At 43.5% G+C, this 24,276-nt stretch overlaps 1 protein-coding gene across 3 annotated transcripts in view; it reads right to left on the minus strand.

Moving 5' to 3' along the window:
• LOC124798108 overlaps positions 1 to 16,415 on the minus strand; it is a 58,251-nt gene extending 41,836 nt beyond the window's left edge. Inside the window, exons 1-3 of one of the 3 annotated variants that reach the window (XM_047261362.1) lie at positions 16,064 to 16,405; positions 11,114 to 11,608; positions 10,837 to 11,000 (exon numbers count right to left, since the gene is read on the minus strand). In XM_047261362.1, coding sequence (XP_047117318.1) covers positions 10,966 to 11,000; positions 11,114 to 11,608; positions 16,064 to 16,142 — 609 coding nt within the window. In that variant the 5' untranslated portion in view covers positions 16,143 to 16,405 and the 3' untranslated portion in view covers positions 10,837 to 10,965. Of the gene's footprint in view, positions 1 to 10,833; positions 11,609 to 16,063 lie in introns of those variants that run through there. The other 2 variants (XM_047261361.1, XM_047261363.1) reach the window with 2 other exon arrangements.
• Positions 16,416 to 24,276: the final 7,861 nt, after the last annotated feature.

A 24,276-nucleotide genomic window follows, 5' to 3' on the forward strand; every position in this document is an offset into this window, starting at 1 on the left:
CGAAGTTCCTCATCAGTTTGAAGGATGAGGTCTCTGTGAAAAATCACACCTTGTACCATATTTAGAGACTGGTGAGGGGTAATGGACACGGGAATTGTGCCAAGATGGGTACAGGCACGAAGGGCCGCAGATTGGGCAGCCGAAGCAGTTTTTATCAGCAACGAACCCGACCGCATCTTGCTCAGGGAGTCCACTTCGCCGAACTTGTCTTCAATGTGTTCCACAAAGAATAAAGGTTTGACACTGGTGAAAGTATCTCCATCAGTCCTGGTGCAAACTAGATAACGGGGGAAAGGATTTGCCCCTAGACGACGGGCCTGACCCTCCTCCCAGGGGGTAGCCATGGAAGGGAAGGCCGAAGGGCAAGAGAAGCAGCACTTGAGGAATCAGTACCACGCAGAGAGACGGCCGCAGAAGAGCAGCCAGAGTTTTGGACCCGTATGCGTTTCATCTGCATAGCGTCCGCCCTGATACCACCCACTCCGATCAGGGGCTCTCCTCACGGGCGCCACCCAGCCACAGCAAGGGCCGTCTGGCACGGCGGCCATTGCCGGGAGTTCCGATGCTCCAGGATGACGAGCAACCACTCCAAGGCATGCATGAGGAAGTCACAGCTCAGGTATCAGAAGTGTGATCCCTGTGTGTTCAGGGGGCTCAACCAAAAGGGTACATAGCGACCCCACCACACGGGCTGGCTACCGTGCTGGCTATGCACCCTAGCATCAGACAACGACGTAAAAGAAAAGGTGGAATGTACTAGGAGGGCACACGTCGGAGACACTAGGTAAGGTGCTCTTCCCCAAATGGCTCACACTACGGAAGAGAAATTTTGGAATGGAGGTCAAACCCCAGAGGGGGACCAAGGAATGCCAAAAGGAGGAGATGATTACGCAACAAAGCCGGAGTGTAAAACCAACAGAACCAGGAGGATAGCGGGGGCCAACATAAGCAAGGACACCAATAGAGGGAGAGGAGAGGGCGAGGGGAAAGGGGTATAGAGGGGAAAGGAGGGGAAGGGAAAGGAAATGCAGCCCGGGAGAGAAAGAAGGCTGCAATGGCTCGGGGCCCCGTGCTCGCCACGCACGTATCCACAAAAGAGTTGTGGACCCCCTGGGGGGGCCATAGCAGGGTCATCAGTTAAAAGGGCAGGGAGTGTATCAGGCAGCGCTAATGACTGCCTGAGCACAGCTAAAAGGCGACACTCCAACAAAATGTGGACCACAGATAAACGGAGCGACAGGGACATAGAGGTAGGTCCTCACAGCGTAATAAGTGGCCGTGCGTCAGCCAAGTGTGCCCAATGCGCAGCCGGCAGAGGGCAACAGACTCCTGGCAGGAGACTCGCACGGACGACCACCACACAGTCGTCGTCGCCTTGATAGGGCGACGTTTGTTTGGCATGGGCAGGTTGCGCCATTCAGTGTCCCAGAGGTCGAAAATTTTGCGGCGTAAGATTGCCCGCAAATCAGTCGCCGGGAGGCCAATCTCCAGAGATGGTGCACTGGTGGCCTCTTTCGCCAGGCGGTCAACTTTTTCATTGCCGGGTATCCCAACATGGCCTGGGGTCCACACAAAGACCACAGAGCGGCCGCAACGGGCAAGAGTATGCAAGGACTCCTGGATAACCATCACCAGACGAGAACGAGGGAAACACTGGTCGAGAGCTCGTAAACCGCTCAGCGAATCGCTACAGGTGAACGCTGCAGCCAGCCGGCAATGAACGTTGTTCGAAATGGTCCACCAGAGTTAGCGCATAACTGACACGACCGGCAACCATCGAGCCGTCAGTGTAAACAATGCCAGAGCCCTGATACGTTGCGAGAATGGAAAGAAAGTGACGGCGGAAGGCCTCCGGAGGGACTGAGTCCTTCGGGCCCTGTGCCAATTCCAGCTGAAGGCGAGGGCGAGGCACACACCACGGGGTGTACGCAGAGGTGCCCTGAAAGGAGACGGAAGAGGTAAAGCCCCAAGCCCAGAGAGAAGCTCTCGGACGCAGACCACCATCGTACATCCAGCCCTGGGCCGACATTCTGGAAGATGGACGTGTGACTGTGGGAATAGGAGATGATAGTTAAGATGCCCGGGCAAGCTAAAAACGTGGGCAGCATAAGCAGCCAGTAATTGTTGGCGTCGTAACTCAGTGGAGGGACACCTGCCTCCACTAGTATGCTGTCCACAGGGCTGGTAAGGAAAGCACCGGTGGCAAGGCGTATCCCGCTGTGGAGGATTGGGTCCATCACCTGCAACGCAGATGGGGATGCTGAGCCATAAGCTATGCTCCCACAATCCAGACGGGACTGGATTAATGCCTGGTAGAGCCGTAACAGGGTAGATCGGTCGGCGCCCCAGCGGGTGTGGCTCAAGCATCGCAGAGCATTTAGATGCCGCCAACACATCTGTTTAAGCTGCCGAATATGAGGCAACCAAGTCAACCGGGCATCAAAAACCACAGCCAAAAACCTATGTGACTCCACCACAGCAAGATGTTCGCCATCAAGATAAAGCCGCGGCTCCCGGTGAACAGTGCGTTGCCGGCAGAAATGCATAACGCAGGTCTTGGCTGCCGAAAACTGGAACCCATGAGCTACAGCCCAAGACTGCGCCTTACGGATAGCGCCCTGTAGCTGACGCTCAGCAGCTGCAATGCCAATAGAGCTGTAGTAAAGGCAGAAGTCGTCAGCATACAAGGACGCTGAGACAGACGTTACCACCGCCGCAGCAAGCCCGTTAATGTCTATTAAAAACAGGCAGACACTTAAAACAGACCCTTGTGGCACACTGTTCTCCTGAACTCGGGAGGAACTATGGGAGGCTGCGACTTGCCCGCGAAAGGTACGATACGAAAGAAAATTTCGGATAAAGATCGGCAGAGGGCCCCGAAGACCCCATCCATGAAGCATAGAAAGTATGTGATGACACCATGTCGTATCGTACGCCTTCCATAGGTCGAAAAAGACAGCGACAAGGTCCTGACGGCGGGCAAAGGCAGTACGGATGGCCGACTCCAGGCTCACCAGATCGTCGGTGGCAGAGCGGCCTTTACGGAACCCACCCTGAGATGGAGCCAGAAGGCCCCGAGACTCCAGTACCCAATTCAAGCACCGGCTCACCATCCGTTCGAGAAGCTTGCAAAGAACGTTGGAGAGGCTAATGGGGCGGTAGCTGTCCACCTCCAAACGGCTCTTGCCCGGTTTCAAAACGGGGAGGCAAGCGGTGAGCTCACTGTGAAATTCCCACTCACTGAATGGAGCATTGTAGGATTCAGGATGGTGGGTGCAAAAACAAAGGCTCCGACGTTCCATCCGGTCTTTAATGGAGCGGAAGGCCAGTGGGTAATTCGCAGAAGGGGAATTTAGAGCAAAATGCTCTGCCAAGTGGTTGGCAATTACGTCGGAGTCAGTGCAAAGCACTCCACTCAGTGAGAGCGCAGGGACGCTGACAGGGGTCCGATAGCCATAGAGGCGTCGAATCTTAGCCCAGATCCGTGATGGAGTGACATGGAGGCCAATGGTGGACACATACCGCTCCCAGCACTCCTGCTTGCGTTGGCGGATAAGGCGGTGGGCTCGCGCACGCAGCCGTTTGAAGGCAATAAGGTGTTCGATGGAGGGATGTCGCTTGTGACGCTGGAGCGCCTGCCGACGATCTTTAATCGCTTCAGCGATCTCAGGCGACCACCAAGGCACAGTCCGCCGCCGAGGGGACCCAGAAGAACGGGGAATGGCAGATTCTGCGGCAGTAATGATGCCGGTAGTGACCGATTGAACCATCGCATCAGTGTCATCATTAGAGAGAGGCTCAATAGTGGCAGTGGAGGAAAACAAGTCCCAGCCAGCCTTATTCATAGCCCACCTGCAAGGGCGCCCAGAAGACTGACGCTGTGGCAGTGACAGGAAGATCGGAAAGCAGTCACTACCACACAGGTCGTCATGCACTCTCCATTGGACAGACTGTAAGAGGCTAGGGCTGCAGATCAAAAGGTCGATGGCGGAGTACATGCCATGCGCCACACTGAAGTGTGTGAAGGAACCATCATTTAAAAGCGAAAGATCGAGCTGTGACAATAAATGCTCAATGGTGGCACCTTGACCTGTCGCCACTGACCCACCCCACAGAGGGTTATGGGCGTTGAAGTCGCCCAGTAACAAGAAATGTGGCGGCAATTGGGCTATCAGTGCAGCTAGGACATGCTGCACGACATCACCATCCGGTGGAAGGTAAAGACTGCAGACGGTAACAGCCTGTGGCATCCACACCCGAACAGCGACAGCCTCTAAATGTGTTTGTAGAGGGACAGACTCACTGTGAAGGGAGTTAAGGACATAGATGCAGACGCCACCAGACAATCTTTCATAAGCTGCCCGGTTCTTATAATAACCCCGATAGCCACGGAGGGCGGGGGTTCACATTGCTGGAAACCAAGTTTCCTGAAGAGCAATGCAGAAGAAAGGGTGAAGGCTAAGTTGGCGGAGCTCAGCTAGATCACCTGTTGCCTCCAATGGAGCACCTGTGCGAGTGCTATCCATGGCATCTGAGGGACTGGCGAGATCGAGGTCCTCAGCGGACACCAGAATCTCCACCTCGTCCTCAGACGCAGAGCTGGAAGGTTGCGGTGGGGTGGCTGCCACCGCGAGTTCCTTGGGCTTAGAGCTCTTCTTCTTAGGTTTCTCATGCTGCTCCTTGGGTTTCACTAGCTGGAAGGGCTTCACCGATTCAGTCTCCGGGACGGAGGAGGATCGCGAAGCCCTACGACCAGTTGATTGTGGGCACTTACGCCACTGTCGGTCGTCAGCCTTCCCGCTGATGGAAACCTGGGAAGGGAGGGACCCAAGGGACCCCTTGCGAGCGTGAGAAGCCGAAGAAGTTGGACACTTCTCCGGCTTAGAAGCAGGGACGGACGTCCCCGATGGGTGGAATGATGTTGCTCCTGAGGTAGGTGGCGCAGGAACAACCCGGTGGGTAGAGCCCCCCCACTGGCGAGGGGGCAGGAGGAGTTGTACTACTCGTCGATCTGGCCGGAATTCGAGAAACTGATGGGGCTAGCACAGATGTTGTAGCAGCGGCGTACGAAGATGTCATTCTCACAGGATGGAGTTGGTCATATTTCCGTTTGGCCTCAGTATAGGTCAGTCGGTCCAGGGTCTTATATTCCATGACTTTACGCTCTTTCTGGAAGATTCTGCAGTCTGGCAAGCAAGGTGAATGGTGCTCCCCGCAGTTGACACAGATGGGAGGCGGGGCACATGGAGTATTGGGATGTGATGGGAGTCCGCAATCTCGACATGTGAGGCTGGAGGTGCAGTGGGAAGATAAATGGCCGAACTTCCAGCACTTAAAGCACCGCATCGAGGGAGGGATATAGGGCTTGACGTCACATCGGTAGACCATCACCTTGACCTTTTCCGGTAATGTATCACCCTCAAAGGCCAAGATGAAGGCACCGGTAGCAATCTGATTTTCCTTCGGACCCCAATGAACGCGCCTGATGAAATGTACACCTGGGCGCTCTAAATTGGCGCGCAGCTCATCATCAGACTGCAAAAGAAGGTCCTTATGGTAAATAACTCCCTGGACCATATTTAAACTCTTATGGGGTGTGATCGTAACGGCAACATCCCCCAACTTGTCACAAGCAAGTAACCGTTGTGACTGGGCAGAGGATGCCTTTGTATCAGGACTGATGCAGAGCGCATTTTGGACAAGCCCTCCACCTCCCCAAACTTGTCCTCTAAATGCTCGACGAAGAACTGAGGCTTTGTGGAGAGAAAAGACACCCCATCAGCTCTCGTACAAACTAAGAATCGGGGCGAATAACTACTACTACCATCCTGAGACTTACGTTCCTCCCATGGTGTGGCCAGTGAGGGGAACATTTTCGGATCGTACTTCTGAGCATTAAATTGAGCCCGAGAACGCTTAGAGACTGCTGGCGGCTGGCCACCAGTGAGAATTTGTTATGAGGTGTGATGGAACTTGTTCATCTTTGAGCATGTCACCGGAATGAAATGCCTCTGATTAATCATTAATTAACAGTAATAAACAGAGATCCATTTCTCAGTTTCTTCTACAACTCTATCATTAATACTTTCTCAACTCAAAACAGTGGCTTTGTTGTTGCATAAGATCCTCTGTCAGTTCTGGAGCACACCAGAACTGGGCGAACTGTCCACCTCCGTTTCTCCTTGCCTAACTCAGCCCTTGACATGGCTAAAGACTGAAATGCCACGTGGTTGTAAGCCTCTGCATTAAATACTTGATTTCTCTTTGCTGAGATGGCTGTGTTGGCATGACCTTCAGTACGAGTGAGTTTGACTTGTTTCATTGTGGATCATCCCCTTGACACCACTCACTCTAATCGGAGGCTTTCCCCACAGGCACCGCTGTGCCACAGCAAAGGCTACCTGGTGTGGCAGTCGTTGCCTGGACCTCTAGTGGCCCAGATTGGACAGACATACTTGGGAAGGTTACGGCTCAGGCATCAGCAGTGCAATCCCTGCTTTTTCCAGCGATATGACCACGAAGGTACATGATGACATCTCTATGATGGATTGGCTATCGCAATAGATTTTGGGTGCAAACGTAAATGCACTCTTCATAGTTGACAGAGAAGATCACAGCACACATTAGATAGTCTATGCATCACATACTGCAACCTTCCCCAAATGATCCGCACTTCTGAGAAATTTAGGAAGTGAAGGTCAACCCTAAAAGGGGACCACAAGTATGTCAACAAGTTTAAGAGAAAGATTGCAAAATGAGCTAAAAATGACAAGTGTTGTAGTAATAGCCAAGTCACCAATGTAAAAGTCTGACTAGATATAAGACTCAAGTCACCTCTTAGGACAGGCAAGGAACTGCCACAGGTATATTCTAGCCCCTGACACCACAGGATGGTGTTTACATCATTTCTTTATCAAGGCTCCTCTTCGAAGAAGATTCTACTCAGAATTTCAGCAGAGCCTAACAGAGAAACTACTTAGTTCTTTCATGATGATTGCATCATAGATCAGGTTCTGGGATACTACTCTGCATTATGTAAGGAATCTGGCTGTCATTCTTTCTTCACTCTCCAATATTTCTTTGAGGGGAAAATGTCAAGTTGTACAGACATCAACATAAAATAAATACTCAGATATGACACGGCATAAAATGCTCTGTAGACCAGGAAAGGGAACCATGTGAACAGTGGACCGAGGAAGAGAGACAGCAGCCATTGCCGCTATATCGACTACTTCATTTCTGCATTTACCAACATGCCACAGAGGAATGCCACAGAGATGCCCCCAAGTGGAGCATGTGGAGGCAGTCCTGAATCCGGTGGACCAGAGAGTGGACGGGATAAAGCTTGGAGGTTGGGTAAAGAGCTGAGCGAATCCAAGCATATAATATACTGTCTCTACTGATGGTGACGGATGTATTGGAAAGCCTGGAGAACAGTGTAAAGCTCCGCAATAAAAACTGAACACTGGTCGGGAAGCCGAAATCTAACAGTGGTGTTGTCAATAATACAGGCACTCCCAACACCAAAGGTGGTCTTGGAGCCATCTGTGTAAATAAATGTGGCATCCTCCATTTGAGCACATAGAGCATCAAATGCCCGATGATAAACTCCAAGCTGACCAAGGTCACGGAGAAGACAGGTCCAGGGGCAAAGCCAAGGTGAACTTGTACCCCCATTTGTCAAGAAAGTTTTAGGAAATTGGAAGGAATGTTAATGTAGCAGTTGATGGAAACAGACTCTGGGTGGTAGTAGAGAGGAAGGGCTTCCTGCATACCTTTAAAAAAAAGGAGGGGGCATGGGTCAGATGAGCAGGCACGGAAGAGAGATGACTAGCGTAACAACTCAGAAGGACAGCTTGCCGATTGGACAGCAGAGGTTCATCAGTCTCAGCGTAAAGGCTCTCCACAGGACTAGTAAAAAAGCTCCAGGCACTAAACGCAATTCATGGTTGTGGACAGAATCTAGACGCCAAAGGATAGATGCCCATACAGAGGAGTAAACTATGCTTCCATAGTCCAATTTCGAGCACACTAAGACGTGATATAGGCGGAGGAGCACCACTTTGTCAGCTCCCAAGGAGATACCACTCAGAAAATGGAAGGTGTTGAGGGATTGCAGACAGTGAGCCAAAAGATATGAAACATGGGAAGATCAGCACAGTTTTCTGTCAGAAGTAAGTCCCAAGAATCTGGCGACATTGCGACATCCATGAATGGAAGGTCAACAGCGCCTAGACGTAGAGAAGGTGGATAAAACTCCATACGACGCCAAAAATTTACACCGCCGGAGCTATGGAGTGTTGGATACCCTTAAAGGTGACTTCAGAACTAAAATAAAGAATAAAATTGCTGCAATGAAGGCAGACTGACTTATTCATTATATTTAAAGGTGCAACTTCATAAAACAGATGCTTAGCATCATATCAAACCATTTACAGACTGTCTCAGGAAACACTACTCCAATTGGCTTTTAGAAGTGGATCACGCACTCACTCCTCCAAGCAAGATTATGAAATAATCAACGATTTCATGGTGCATAATATCGCCAGAGTCTATCATCAAAAAGCTCAAGCAAAGCTGCATGTCCAGTGTCCTGGATGGTGGTCAGGACTACACAGTTTGGGAGGAGAGGACAAGAATAAAAAAAGATTCCCAGATTTCCTGGTTAAAAATACACTTTTTCCTGGGCAAAAATACGCTATACCCCAAATGAACATATATTTTTCCAGTGTTATATGAGCTTATCAATCCTTTGAATGGTAAAGGTCTTATACATCGGTGTAGAACTTCCCAGCACTTTACAAAAAAAAAAATGTTTTGGCAGCATCTTTCATGCATAGGAACATGTATGCTTCATATTTTCATATTACGAAAGTATAAATATTAATTCCATCAAACGTAGCACGGCAGGTTCCAATGCACTGAAACAGAGATTGCACTGTACAACATGTTTTTGTCAGCCTACCAGAGCTCATGCCACATGATCTTGCTAGTCAATGACAGCAGGTATTCAGAGCATAATATGGATAAGATGAGACAATTCACTGGCAAAACAATGAGAAAAGAAGCAAATTAGTATTGCTCTCATTTCAACATGTCTCTCTGCATGCCTGAACACTTCGACTATTACACAGAAAAGCAAGTTATGTGTGAAACTGCAAAAGAACTCACCTCGCATAGTACCTTTGCCACCATTATTGCACAATTTGTGATATGTGAAAGAACTAATATAAATATGAAAAAGTAACCTTGAACCTTCATATTTTTTAGCGTGTGTTACCCTTTGAGATATACCAAACCCAAATGGGCAAGTAAAATTGCAAATAATGGCATAAATGGCTGGTCTTCTGGTGCCAAAATTTTAAGTGGCTAGTTCTCAAAATGTTAAGTTTTGAATGAGAGTCAAACATTCTGTGATTTAAGAAATTCATTGCACTCTCATATGTAACATAACACACCTTGTGTAAAAGGAAATTTACTTTGAAAGTAATGCTTCTCAAACTACCATTCGCAATATTACACGTGCCCTATTAGAAATGTAAACAGTTATTATGTTAGATTCATTGAAAGGAGTTTACAAGACTTCGTAAAACATAGTCTTTGTCATAAAGCCTTCGATATATTTTTCTGTCAGTAGACACCTGTGTGTGCACTGTGTTTTGTTGTATATGGCACATTTTCTTTGCGGCTAAAGTTCTTTTGGTGTTATTCTCCTGTTTATGTTTTACTGCTGCAGTATTATTTTGCCGTAATTGGCTACAGTAAAATAAAATTCTTTGTTCAAGTATCACTACTTACCAGTCAACATTCCAAAAACTAAATGAAAGCTAAAATAATGAAAAAATCCCAATATTCTAAAAAATTTCTGGGGTTTTCTCACATGAAATAATTCCCAGATTTCCCAGTTGTCCCAGGGCGTATACATCCTAAACAAATTCCAGTTGTAAAGTTAAGAATGACATGAATGAATACTGATTAACAGGCTGTTATTTCTGTGTACTTTATCTATATAAAACAGAAAATGAGATTTAGAGTGACCACTTGCGAATATTTTTGTAAATGGTTAATGTGACAAATTTTTCTCTACTGAGAACCTCCCCACCTCTCAAAATTTAGGGCACAGCTTATTTTTGAGCCAATTTGGTATAATCATTTCTAAAATTCATTCACTCATCAATTAAGCATTTAATTTATCTGACACGTTTCAATTCAAGAACTCAGGAAGCAATGTGGCTCTTCTGCTATCCTCGCTCTATCAAAACTTTAGATTGATATCCACACTGTGGAACATTATTGGACAGGAAGTTAATGGAAGATGTTAAAAGTCATAAATAACTCATTACAAAGAGGAATATAAAATATGAGGCATGATAATTATGCATAAAAACAATTACTGTGAGAAATTTAAACCCTTATAAGAGTACATTAGTATCTGTTGTTCACAACAATGTGCTGTTAGAAGCTATTACGTATTCACACAAACTTTGCTAGTGCTTTCACATCTGCCCAACAGAGCACGTAAGAACAGAACATGATTCTGAAACAATTTTTAAAATTTTTTAAAATCAAACGATTTTCAGAAGCCCAATGAGTCATAACACATTTATCAACAAATATGAGTGCACTAACATTTTGTGTGCATTACACCTTTACTTCTTGAGTTAATGGTTGTCAAAGTTACAGCCATCTGTTAGAAGGAAATATTCTCTGATTCCCAGCCAAGTGCAAAGACAGTCATGCAAAGATTTGTGTTAATACAACATTACTGTATGTTTACAACCAGTATGATTAAAGATAATTACACAACAGTGGTCGATGAGTGGGCGAACATACCTTGATACAGCTAGATAGAATCCCCCTAAAGATATTAATGATATACCAATGTGGAACACAATCACAGTTGCACCATAATCTTTCACAGCTTGCTTTAGCTTTTGTTTTTGAGAGAGAGGCTTATTTGCATCGTTAGTGCTGCAGTATCTTGTGGGCACAAAGCTGACCTGAGGAATTATATACTGACACCGAGTGCTTAGGCTTTTTTTTAGATTTAAATTTACCGGCAAAGCATTATTCCTGGAATTTAATCTGTCAAAACAGTTAAGTGCTAAAATACCTGATCTCTTATTTTTTTCAAATTTCTCATGGGCTTCAGCAGCCGAATTTGAAAAGTGGGAATTTCTCAGCTCTTCGGCTACATATTTATCACTCTGGCCCCACTGTCCACCAGGCATGTTGAGGTAAGTGCTTTTGCCTTGTGATGAGAAGGGCTGTGGGACATTCGTCTGCATTACAGAACTCAAAGAAACAGCACCTCTGCAGTCGTAGCTTGCCACATGTGGATCAGAAGCATTTTTCGTTTTCCCACAGCCATTCTCTTGCCAGTCAATGGAAATAGCTTTTGCAGTTATTACTGGTCCAGATATATCTCTTGATCTCTCTGGCGAGAAGCAAGCTTTTTCAGCAGCTTCAAACTCTTCAACATTAGTAGGCAGCGGGAGTGGTGCTGCTGCCGGATACTGTGTGATTGTTGACTTGTGTAGTGGTGCAGCACCCTCTCTTATTGTCACAACAGGTGCTTGCTTGTTTCTACCACTGAACCAGTTACCACCTTAAGAAAAAGAAATTATGTTAAGAAATAACAGTCAAATGTCACAACAACAGTTAAATAATAAAGAAAATCCCCAAAAAGAAATACATTAATTCATAGTCTAATGCACAGTACAGTTTCATTCCAACTAAGCAACTGAATACATGTTTGAGACAGTGATTAATTTATCTGACGAACTGCAATTCTTCCTCAGTTCTATCAATCTCCTCTGCAGAAATCAGCTTCTCAACAAAGAGAATGGTATATATGGGGTGGCACTAGGGCACAATGTCCGACGTTACTGGCTGGTTACCTATTTGGTAATCATTCCTATTACTCACACATCCTTAATACTTTGAGCACAAGCCTGGGGGAGGGGGAGGGGGGGGGGGGGAGAGGAGGAGGAGGCAATGATGTCAAACAGAAGTACACAAGACATAGTAGAGAGAACATTTTCATCAGTGCACCCATGTTGAACGAGCAATATGTGGATGACATTGATTCAAGCTGACTATTTAACTCAGTATGCTTTTCACGTCTAAGCTCCGGAGTGTGTAAAAAGAAAGGTTTACAAACTGACTGACGAGACATGGACTTAATGTACAGTGGTGGTGAATGATGAAAGAAGGGAGAGGGTGAAACACCGTGCTGGCACATAGCCTACTCCTCTCAAATAGCACCAAGGGAGCCACCGAGCTTCCTGTCCCCATCCTGACAGACAGATCAATATCAACAGGTCACATACCCTCACTTCTGAGCAGAGAGGTTTGGAATTTAATACAGGACATTGGTGCAAAGACTGGTAATCAGAAACTTTATGACACCACATCTACTCCCCTTGCTGGCCAAATATTGGCAGTGGAAATTTCATCCACCACCAGTATTCGAACCAGCTTATCTCTAAGTCGAGTGCTACCACACAACCACACAGGCATGTTTAGCAATCTCGGCTAAGGAGGCAGATAAAGCAACGCACAGATCCACATTGAGAATTAATAGTATGGGCGGGGGGGGGGGGGTGTAGTATCAGGAAACAGACTGAAGTGGAAATGGTATAAAGGGCGATCAAAAAAATTTCTTCAGGTTACCTTCCATTCAGAAGGCTGTTGCACGCAGTGACTTATATTGACTTGTAAATAATAGATTCCAGCTATCAGTAGTCCTTTTTAAATTTTATTGGAAGATCTAGATTTCAGCTAGAAACTAGCCATTCTCAATGCACTATCATTTTTGATCAATGCATGTAATGCCTGTTGGTCGGGCTTCATCCACAGTTCATTACCTACACACAATGAACTGCGGATGAAGCCCGACCAACAGGCATTACATGCATTGATCAAAAATGATAGTGCATTGAGAATGGCTAGTTTCTAGCTGAAATCTAGATCTGCCAATAAAATTTAAAAAGGACGACTAATTGCTGAAGTCTATTATCTATTTAAAAAAATAAAAAAATAATAAATAAATATGTTTTAGGGCATTGTTGCAGTGTACATACAATGTAGCATGACTCTGATGCAGGTGTATAAGCACCAACATATAGGCAAGGGTGGCATTTGTGTCTTTCCAACGTGTGTGGGTAAGTGCGGAAATGTGAAATATGGCAATGTTATTACCAAAAAGGACCAATATGCTGTTATTTTTTTCTTGATTACCAAAACACAAACAAAAATAAGAAATCCATTATGTGATTAAGACTGTCTATGGGACAGCATGACTGTTGTAAAACCTGTTTTGGAACGGTGTGCCAAGTTCCAAGCTCCTCGTGATTCGACACGAGACACCAGTCGATCTGGGAGGCCAGCCTCATCCGTGGCTATTTGCTTGAAGTACCTGATGTGTCATGGACTACAGCACGCAGCAGGACATGGTTTAGTACCAAATGGATATCTTTCATTTCATGGAATGCTGCTGCCAGGTTTATAATTTAAACTAGTATGGCTGTAGCCATCACCTTTTTGTACACGGTAACAGTAACAAATGGTGATCCTTTTAATTGTGAAGGAAACCGCCTGACACCAGTATTCATCTACTATCTTGGCAAAACTATATAAGGCAAACAGTACTTCAAAAATGTTTGTGATATTACTGCGGAACTGGCCCAAAAACAGTAACTTTCAGAAACCCTCCAACAGTTCGACACAACAGTAACAATGCAACTGCCAAATCTTTGATTACGGTGTGGTAAAGTAACTGGCATTATAGTACACAGACAAGCCAATAGGCCCAACAGGTCACATTGGGATTGTAAGTTCCATTAACAGTAACGTAATTGCTCAGAATGGACAAAGGAAGGAATCTGTCCACCTCCTAACCAATGTTTGTCTTAATTAGGGAAACAAGATAAAATCGAAATATGGGTGACTGGGTGAGGATTGGACCACACTTGCCTTTGACATGAGCCCAGTGCCATCTTAAGTCTTATTTCTCTGTACTACCCAAAGATTTTCCTTGGTGGCAACACTGGAAAAGAGAGCACTAAGACTCCGAGGGCAGTTGAAGAGTTACTTTGAGGAGAGGCAGTAGCCCTAGTTTCAAAAAATCTAACCTTGACTGGAATGCTATCCATATCACCCTTTAATGACCCAACAGGGGACACATGACAGCATTCAGTTGGCACTGCATGTCACCATGGGCCTATCTGTTTGTGTCACCATAGCCAATAAAGCCTGATGCCTACCTTCTTCATTTTCAAAATTCACTTGATATTTAACATTTTTCTTATTACTAACTAACATAATAAAGCAAATTTTGAAATATTATATTGCAATGACAGAACACCAAAAAGTTATTTCAGGGCATTTTATATACATGCAACATATACGAACAATAAAAATTATAATGGGAGGACTAGTTTAAATTTTAATCCTGTTTTAAAAGTGTATACTCCCAGAAAAAAATCAATCAGTACACTACACTCTTCTGTTACTAATGTGGTCATGTGGAACACCAATTTAAAACCTAACTGTCTAGAGCACACTTCCTGTTCACAATCTGAATGTGCTGTAAATGTATTGCTCTATGTAAAATCTAAATCTTATATTATTCATGTATTTTCTGACAAACTAAGCTCCTTGAGGTTTGAAAATATTACTTTATTTTAGTAGTCAGCATTCTAGACATGTCAATTATCTGTTTATGTAGTAGTAGTAGTAGTAGTAGTAGTAGTAGTAGTAGCAGCAGCAGCAGTAGTAGCTTTACTCATCTGTAGATCTCTTTTTACAAGGATATAGGAGATGTCAGAGCATTTACGATTTTATACCAATTTAAAGCAAGCTAATTTGTATACACATATATTTCCAGATTTCTAGATAGAGACAATCATTAGATTTACTCCTAATATACAATACGTTTTTTGCAAATAACTTATTAAATAACGTAATGCTACACTGTTCACTCATATCTCACTATCAGTCACTGCACATGAGGTGTTGAACACAGAAAGAGTAAGAGGTGTTAGTATTGTGCTATGCATAGCTTGGGGTTAAGTATTTCTAGGGGAAAAAAAACCACACAGGAAAAAAATAAATTGAAGGTGTTACGTGGAATTTGGATGTTTTCTGTTTCTTTGCAGATTACATTTACCACAAAGAGCTTGTTTAAGCTGAAACTTCCTGGCAGATTAAAACTGTGTGCCGGACCGAGACTCAAACTCGGGACCTTTGCCTTTCGCAGGCAAGTGCTCTACCAACTGAGCTACCCAAGCACGACTCACGCCCCGTCCCCACAGCTTTACTTCTGCCAGTACCTCGTCTCCTACCTTCCAAACTTTACAGAAGCTCTCCTGCGAACCTTGCAGAACTAGCACTCCTGAAATCTGCCAGGAAGTTTCATATTAGCGCACACTCCGCTGCAGCATGAAAATCTCATTCTGCCTTGTTTAAGCTGTTTACATTTAAGACATACAATACAACTGTATGACAACAAACAGAACTTTAGCACTTGACACATTTCTGCCTTTTCATGTTTAGTGCACAATCGTTTGCTTCAGTTGTTGAAGTGACGTATCTGGGCATTCATAAGTAACAAATTGTTCTTCCAAAGTAATGTTCACCGAACTGTTTCACTGTGTAGCTTTCTACTGTGGGGGCACTAAAAGTACGAAAATAATAGGCATGTGGAAAACTTGCTAAGAAAAAAATGAGAGATTCGCAAGCGTTACAGCCCACATGTAAAGCACAATTCCCTAGTTAAAAATGCAGAAAACTGTAGGTACGTCAAAGGAATTACAGAGAAATTATGCTTTAGGTTACAATCTCCGAACTACAAGCAGTGCGGGTTTAGTCATGTTGAGACAGATGCGTCCACCACAATAGCAGTAAAACGAAGATATTGCACTAATTAATCTTATACTTTATTTGGTTTTATTGTACTGCTTTCAGTGATACGGGTAGAGACACCATTCTAAGGGTATATTTGCTTGAAACCTAAGATACGTTTCTGCTGTAACGCCACACTGTTTTATCTCCTACTTACCTGAATTACTCCTAACAATTGAATGTAGCCGTGCTGACGTTGTTGTATAACCGTAAAACAGATATTTTGAAGAAATCATTCTTCCCTAAATGTGTTGTCATGTGATCTTAACTTTCCCTTCCACACCACACTCCTTCGCAAATGACAGCAACTTTTCCAAGGTCGCCCCTTTCAAAAGCACAGCACTTTCTGTAAACTACAAGTGATAGCAATGCTGACACTCTCCACATACGAAACTGTATACGAGCGGATCCATATGAAAAAACTCGTCTGCGCAAATACAATGGTGTCCAAAATTAAAGCAACAAACGCAAATTTTGCAAGGTTGCTTATATCTCGCCACAAAACGGTATAAACAGGTGATAGTAAAGTAGAAACAGTGCAAAGAATTCAGAAGGTAAACTACTGCAACGTGCATAGCGGTAGACAAAAATGTTCTTCGTTTTTTCCAACTTAAGGGATTTGCATACGCATTCCGACAACCGGTTAATGTGCTCAGTATGGGATGCGACCCCCTCTGGCAGCAATACAGGCCTGACACGAATGGGTATACTGTGAATGGTGTCATCAGTCTCATGTTGAGGCCAATTCTTCTTGCGGAGCTGCTCGCAGTCATGGAGAGTGGTTGATTGATGCTGACGTGATGCAAGTGTATCCCAGACATGATCTACGGGATTCAAACTGGGAGAGCGAGCAGGCCACGCCATCTTCCGTTTCCAAGAAAACATCAACCACGTGTGCTCCATGTGATCGAGTATTCGTCCATCATTACGAAATCTGAGCGCACCGTACCTCGCAACAACCGCAAATGAGGTCCCAAGAACTCGTCACGATACCTGACACCAGTTAAACCTTGCCGATTCACCCGTACAATTTCATGAATAGGGGTTCGATAGCTAAACATAATCCTTGCCCACACCATTAGAGATACGTCTCGACATCAGTCTCTTTCCACAATATTTGGGTACAAATGTGAATCCATCGAGAATCACTCTCCAGACTAAATTGGGTCTCATACAGATGAGCAACATTGGTCCAAGGTGGCATGTTGATGACTCCACTCTAGGCGTTCCCTTCTGTGAAGGTGCGTGAGAGATAGACATTCAACAGGTCTCCAACAATAAGGGTCACTCTGCTGTAGCCTTCTACAAACAATTTGCCTCCGTACAACATGTTCAGTGCATTTTGCGAGCTCGCATGCCAATTGCCCTGCGGTACTAAAGTGGTACTGTCGTGTCCTTACAGCCAAATTATGGTCCTCTCTTCTGAAGTCACACCTGACTTAATCTTCAGGATACAGATTCGGTCTTTATAAATTGTCGTCTCATCCGCCGAAACAACAGAACGCTTCACACTAAGCCATCGGGCTACACCAGTTTGCGACTGTCCTGCCCTAATTTTCAGGATACAGATTCGGTCTTTATAAATTGTCGTCTCATCCGCCGAAACAACAGAACGCTTCACACTAAGCCATCAGGCCACATCAGTTTGCGACTGTCCTGCTTCCATTCTTTCTATAGCCCACCCCCACCCACACTGTTGAGAGTATGTTTCTATAGCCCCCCTCCCACCCCCACCCCCACTGCAGAGAGTATGGTACGCATCTTCCCTGTGCCATATTGCACCATTGTGACTGTGTACAAAGCGATTGTGGATGTGGGACTACCCGGCAGACACTACCTCATTTCGTAGGTGACCTGATGTCATTATTGGCACGATTGTCTGCTGACCGGAATGCCATCTTCCATTTAAAACAAGATGGTACGTACATCTGGTTGACAGTTTGTATGATTACATGGTGAATTAGACACAGGACGGAGAAATAATGGTTTGGTGCTTTAATTTTGGACATCAGTGTATCTGTGCATGAAACAAGTCGCTGCAGATCTTCTGTGTCCACACGACATAGCTTCAATCTACTGCTTGCCCAGCATCCGTCGGTCTAGGATGAACCTTTTTTTCCATTCTGAAGAAGCTGGGCGGGCAATTGAGAGTTTATGCTCTAGTGGACCATCGTTTTGCGTTTTGCATTTTTATTTTTCTCTTTAATCCCTTTTGTCAATATTTTTTTAAAGTGCTAACTTACATCTATTCTTACAATTAGAACTTGAGCTAAGTTTAAAATTTACAAATTATTTAATGGTGGTGCCTAGTGTATTTTTCTAATTTACACCGTTATTTTTCTCATCTTAATTACTACTAACAAGGAAAACTCCCAATCGCACATCTCTCACATTTAGTGGTGAGATGGCCCTGTGGATAGCCTGACAAAAACTGAACACAGATCAATCATTAAAGCAGGAAGAAGGTGTACTGAACTACAAAAAGGGAAGCGAAATAGGAACAGTGAACAGTCCAAGTTCAAGATGTGCGACATTGGCTGAAAGTGATTAGCGAGGGCGTCGTGGTTTTGTGGTTATGGTGTTGGATTGTGCAAGGGGGGGTCCACATTAAAACCTCCCTTGTGCTTAATTTTTTTTTCACCGAGTTATGAACTCCCCATCCTATCTCTGACGTTTCTGTTCGCTGTATTCAAATTTTTGTCTGTGTTGTGGTGTGACGTCCGTGTGCAACAGCGAGGTGTAGCGAAGGGACCTCCAGACAACATACTTCCTACTTGTTCTGCGCAAGTACTACATGTTATGACTCTAGTGTTCCATTTTGGAAGTTTTGATTCTTGAATTCCTTTATTGTAACACAGTTCACACTCGTTTTTCTTTTTTGTGAGAGGTCTATACGGCATCTCGCCTGTTGTCACTCTTCATCACATTTACTTGCTTCAGTAATAGTTTCTTACGACATGACTCATTTTCTGTAACTGATGTATATTATGACAATTGCAAAGACTACAGAAGGAGAACAGATATGTTAATAAATGGATGGAGAGTTCATGAATTTCTGAGAAAAAAAGGAACATGAGATAGGTTTGCACACGGATATTGCACTTGGCAGTCCGGTCCGACACCGTGACTACTCAACAACGACGCTGTAGTTCTTGCAATTCGCTCAATGTTGCACATCTTAAGCTTAGATCGTTCATAGTTTCTATTTTGCTCCTTTTTTCACAGTTCAGTACAACCCGTCTAGTTTTCACACCTGATTTGTGTTCACTTTTTGACAGGCTACCCACTGAACCATTTTACCACTAAAGCAGAGGCGTATGCAATGGGGAGTTTCCTTTGTAACTAAAACGAGGTTGACAATTAATTTACTAGCAAAAACTGCTTGTTTTGATTTTTCAGTATTTTTATGCCTTAATAGCTATTAACATTGTAATTCTTGGTACACAAAACATGGTAATTCATTAGTTTACTGTTTTTGGTAACTTAACTACTGGTACTGGCATTGTTTTGGATCTGTGCAACGTTTCATTGCACCTGGTTAAACATTTTTATCTTATGGAATTGTAGTTGACTATTACAAATGTTTCTGTCTTTGTGATGGTCAGAGGGCGACTGTAAGGGGACATTGATGATGTTACATGTGTTAGTGGGTAGTTTGTTATTGTGAGACTGTGGGACTGAGCTGCGTTGTTGTGTGATCAATGTTGTCACAGTTGTTAGTTTTCAGCGTCTACATCTACTTCTTTATTCTCATTTGAACCTGGCTCTTATTCTGGTCCCTCTAGTACACGGCCTGCGGTGGTAATATTTCCTACTGGTGTTTCAGTTTCTTGTGTCCTGAGGTAGGGGTATATGTCGAGTGTGTTTTATATAATGATGTGGTGGGGGAGGGTTAGATGTATTTAAAACTGGGTTTGTTGTTTATTGTGGGACAAAATGTTAATATGCTTTTCATGTTTTCTCTGTTGTCGAGAATCTGCTGGTCATAGCCTGTTCTCTGTTTTACGAGGCATGTTTGAAGTGGGGCGATCCCTGCTGATTCGTAGACAATGTCTGAGAGTGTTCTAAAGTCAAGTTTGAGAACACTTCGGATAAGTCGTCGTTCAGCTGAGAACAGTTTGGTTACCATTGGGAAGGGTAGTCCAGCTAGTAGTGCAGAGGCACATTCTGTGATTGGTCAGATGAACGTCTTATGGGTGTGAATGGCTGTGGCGTCAGAGCAACGATGAATCGTACTTGAATTAGTCTGGTTAGGGATTTTCTTTGTGTTTTTTTTTCTAGAATGTGGAGAAAGTGCACCTTTGAGTTGAAGTATTTGTCGAGATGTACTCCTGAATACTTTGCTGAGTCGTTCAGAGTGATTGGGATGTACCAAGCATTAGATCTTATGTCGATTATTTGTTATTTTAAATTTCGGTCTTTGAATAGGACTATCTGAGTCTTCATAGGGTTGGGCTTAGTTCACCATGTCTTCATCAATGTGGGGCCCTTTTAGATAGTCGTTCGTTTGTCTTTGTGTTGTTATGGTAGAGATTACAGAGCACCGCTATGCCATATTGTCCGGTTTTCTGTTGGTCTGTTGACAGGTGGAATGTCAGTGTTATATAGGGAGATTATGAGTGGCGAAATGATTCCTCACTGCGCCATTCCTGCCCAGCAGACTGTTAGTAATACAATATTAACGCTATTTTAAGGCTGCAACACTGTTTTGCTTTGGTTTGTATTAACATCCATTCTTCAGACGCTTTTGTTTTTTGTTTATCCTCTTTATGCTTTATTGTCGTCCCCATAGAGCGTATGCTATTACTACAGTCTAAAGAATACAGTCACGACATTCACTGGAGCGAAAGTTGTTACCGTTTGACAATTGGAGTGACACTGGCGCTCCAAGCAATGAGGAAGTGGACACTCACAAGCACCGTATGGATAAAGTTTGTTTCTAATTATTTTCTACATAATTAACGGAATAGTTATTATATTGTTGCTTTCTATACATTACTTAATTACCAAGAAATACGAAGTATCGTGAAATACATATAGAAACATCCAAACCACACTGCTTCAGTGATATAAGCTACAAGTCATTCATGAAGAAATGCTTTCGAATACATCTGTATTTGCAGTTTACACTTCTGAAAGGAAGAAAATATAAACACATTTCATGCATCAGAAGCATGTATTTCTATTATTGTTTGTTGTTACTACCATAGACACTTTCCTTGACACTTAAATTTTTTTTTTATAGAGTCCAGTGGTTTGGCCTTTCTTACGCTTCATGCGAATTTCTAATACTAGAGTATTTATGTAAACGTAGTAACGCTTGCTCCAAAAGAGAATATGTCGAAGATTCTTGCCGTTTGTAACTCAGATTTAGCAATAAGTCTTGAATTTGTTTCTATTTTGTTGAGAAACAGTTTCATTGCTTTTGACGATATAGTATTACGCCAGTAAGATTTTCCCTTAAGCTACATTTGTAGTAGTTTATTTGATACGTCAAATAGTGTAGATATTACATTCCATATCGGTTTCCTACGTTCCACTTTCACTGGTTTGGCCGAAGGTACAGCGAACAAAACCCTGTTTTATTGGATAGATATATGACATCTTTCTGTAAAATGTCAGGTCTTGTGGTATATATTAGTAATTTTTTGTTGTTGAAGGAAAACGGCATTATTTAGTAAATATTTGTATGATAGAAGAGAATAGTAAATTAACTGTCCTTAAATTAACCATTTTCTATCTCCCAGGGTGCTACGAAACTAATTAATAAAAAATATGGTGTAATTTTATAGTTATTGTCGATTTTTATGGCATTGTAAAAACTATGTCTCAGATCAAAGTAAACATTAGTATTCGCACTCAAACGATACCGTATTCAGAAGTGTTGCTTGCTGGCCGCTTGGGGCGCTGCTATCGCTAGAGATAACAAAAACGACTGTCATGTTCGACTGTCCTATTACATATTTAAATAAATTCTGCCAAAACAGACTTATTATCGAGCTTCATTTATTGCGCCTGATAATTGTTTGTGGGTCAAGTGCATGAGTCGGTTTTTCAGTATGATGACACAGTTTTTGGTGGTATCACGAGCAACAGAAAAGAAACAGAAAAAAAAAGAAAAATTCGGAGTAGGTATTAAAATCCATGGAGAAGAAATAAAAACTTTGAGGTTCGCCGATGACATTGTAATTCTGTCAGAGACAGCAAAGGACTTGGAAGAGCAGTTGAACGGAATGAACAGTGTCTTGAAAGGAGGATATAAGATGAACATCAACAAAAGCAAAACGAGGATAATGGAATGTAGTCAAATTAAATCGGGTGATGCTGAGGGGATTAGATTAGGAAATGAGACACTTAAAGTAGTGAAGGAGTTTTGCTATTTAGGGAGTAAAATAACTGATGATGGTCGAAGTAGAGAGGATATAAAATGTAGACTGGCAATGGCAAGGAAATCGTTTCTGAAGAAGAGAAATTTGTTAACATCGAGTATAGATTTAAGTGTCAGGAAGTCGTTTCTGAAAGTATTTGTATGGAGTGTAGCCATGTATGGATGTGAAACATGGACGATAACCAGTTTGGACAAGAAGAGAATAGAAGCTTTCGAAATGTGATGCTACAGAAGAATGCTGATGATAAGGTGGGTAGATCACGTAACTAATGAGGAGGTATTGAATAGGATTGGGGAGAAGAGAAGTTTGTGGCACAACTTGACTAGAAGGAGGGATCGGTTGGTAGGACATGTTTTGAGGCATCAAGGGATCACAAATTTAGCATTGGAGGGCAGCGTGGAGGGTAAAAATCGTAGAGGGAGACCAAGAGATCAATACACTAAGCAGATTCAGAAGGATGTAGGTTGCAGTAGGTACTGGGAGATGAAGAAGCTTGCACAGGATAGAGTAGCATGGAGAGCTGCATCAAACCAGTCTCAGGACTGAAGACCACAACAACAACAACACGAGCAACAGCAAATTTGACATTACTGGCTAGTATTAGTGTTGTGCGATGGAGCGGTCTAAGCATCAGTGATTGAAGTCGGCTGGAGAGGACAACTGGGCAGTGTGGATCTTCAGAAGAAAAGACCTTTTAGATATTGCCAGTGGCATACCTATTAAGCCACTGAAAGAGAAAGAAGTTGAGAAAAAATCGTGGCTGGAAAAGGGCTCAAAAGCACAAGAACTTATTGTGTCATGGGTGGAGGTAGCACCACTCACTTACTTACTTTCGTGTGTAACGTTAACTGGCATGTAGGTGAAGACCACATATGAGAAAGAGTCCATAGTAAGCATTCACCAACTTCAGCAAAAGTTTTTCTCGCTCCAGTTTGGTGATCGCTCAGTGGTTAAAGTTATGTTGAAAATGGAAACATCAATACTAAATTGAAGCAAGCAGGTGAACCATTTTAAGAGAAAATGAAAATAATCAAAGTGTTGATGCCATTGCCAGAGAGAGATGAACATTTCAATTCTGCATGGGAGTCTGTTCTCTTTGAGAAGAAAACTTAATGAGTTAATTTCAAGTTTGCTCATTGAGGAAGACAACCAAATGAGTCTGATCAGATGGAGGCAGCTTTGGCCAGTGTGAGCAAGCAGCAAAAAACTACCTCTTATGCCTGTGGTAGGGGGGCCATTTTGGAAAGGATTTTAAAAATAAAGCAATAATTGTAAGAAAGCAGGTAATTTGAAGTCAGATTGCACATTGTTGAAATCCAAGGAAAGCAAAAAGCCTCAGGCTGCAAATGGCCTTATGTGTATAAGTCAACGAGTTGACCCAGAAAATTATTGATTCATTCATACAGATGCTAGCGAGCATATGTACAGTACAAGGGAATTGCTTAAGAAACTGAGGGTGATGGTAAACTTCTTGATATGATTGGGTACACTACTGTGGAACTGTATGCATTGAATAGGGTTAAATTTATCAAAACCACTAAGTATATTACTTTTCGTGCCTGCACTGAAGTTCAATCTGTTTTCAATCTGTTTGTTGGACAAAGTTGTGTGTTTAGTGACAAATAAGGAACTATGTGAATTTTTGAACAGTAAAAGTGAAGGTTGCGCATTATCCAAACGTTCCAATAAAATGTATCATATGTTGCTTGCTATAAATGGAACACAATTGGAACAGGCAATGGTTACTTTGATGTGTGCAGATAACATACATTCGATGGTTGATGTTAATGTCACTAGTGAGCTTTCATTGGTCAGTACTGATAGTGGCCTGGTCAGTTTGTCTAAACGAGTTGAAAACTTGAGCGTCTGGCATAAAAAATTGTTCATCAGAGCATTATGTATGTGAGAGTGTTCCTGTCACATAAATGAATGGACTTTATTGACGACTTTCGTCACTTGTAAAGAGTGTTTGGTGGGTAAA

This window comes from Schistocerca piceifrons, chromosome 5 (genome assembly GCF_021461385.2).
Source record: "Schistocerca piceifrons isolate TAMUIC-IGC-003096 chromosome 5, iqSchPice1.1, whole genome shotgun sequence".
NCBI lineage: Eukaryota > Metazoa > Arthropoda > Insecta > Orthoptera > Acrididae > Schistocerca > Schistocerca piceifrons.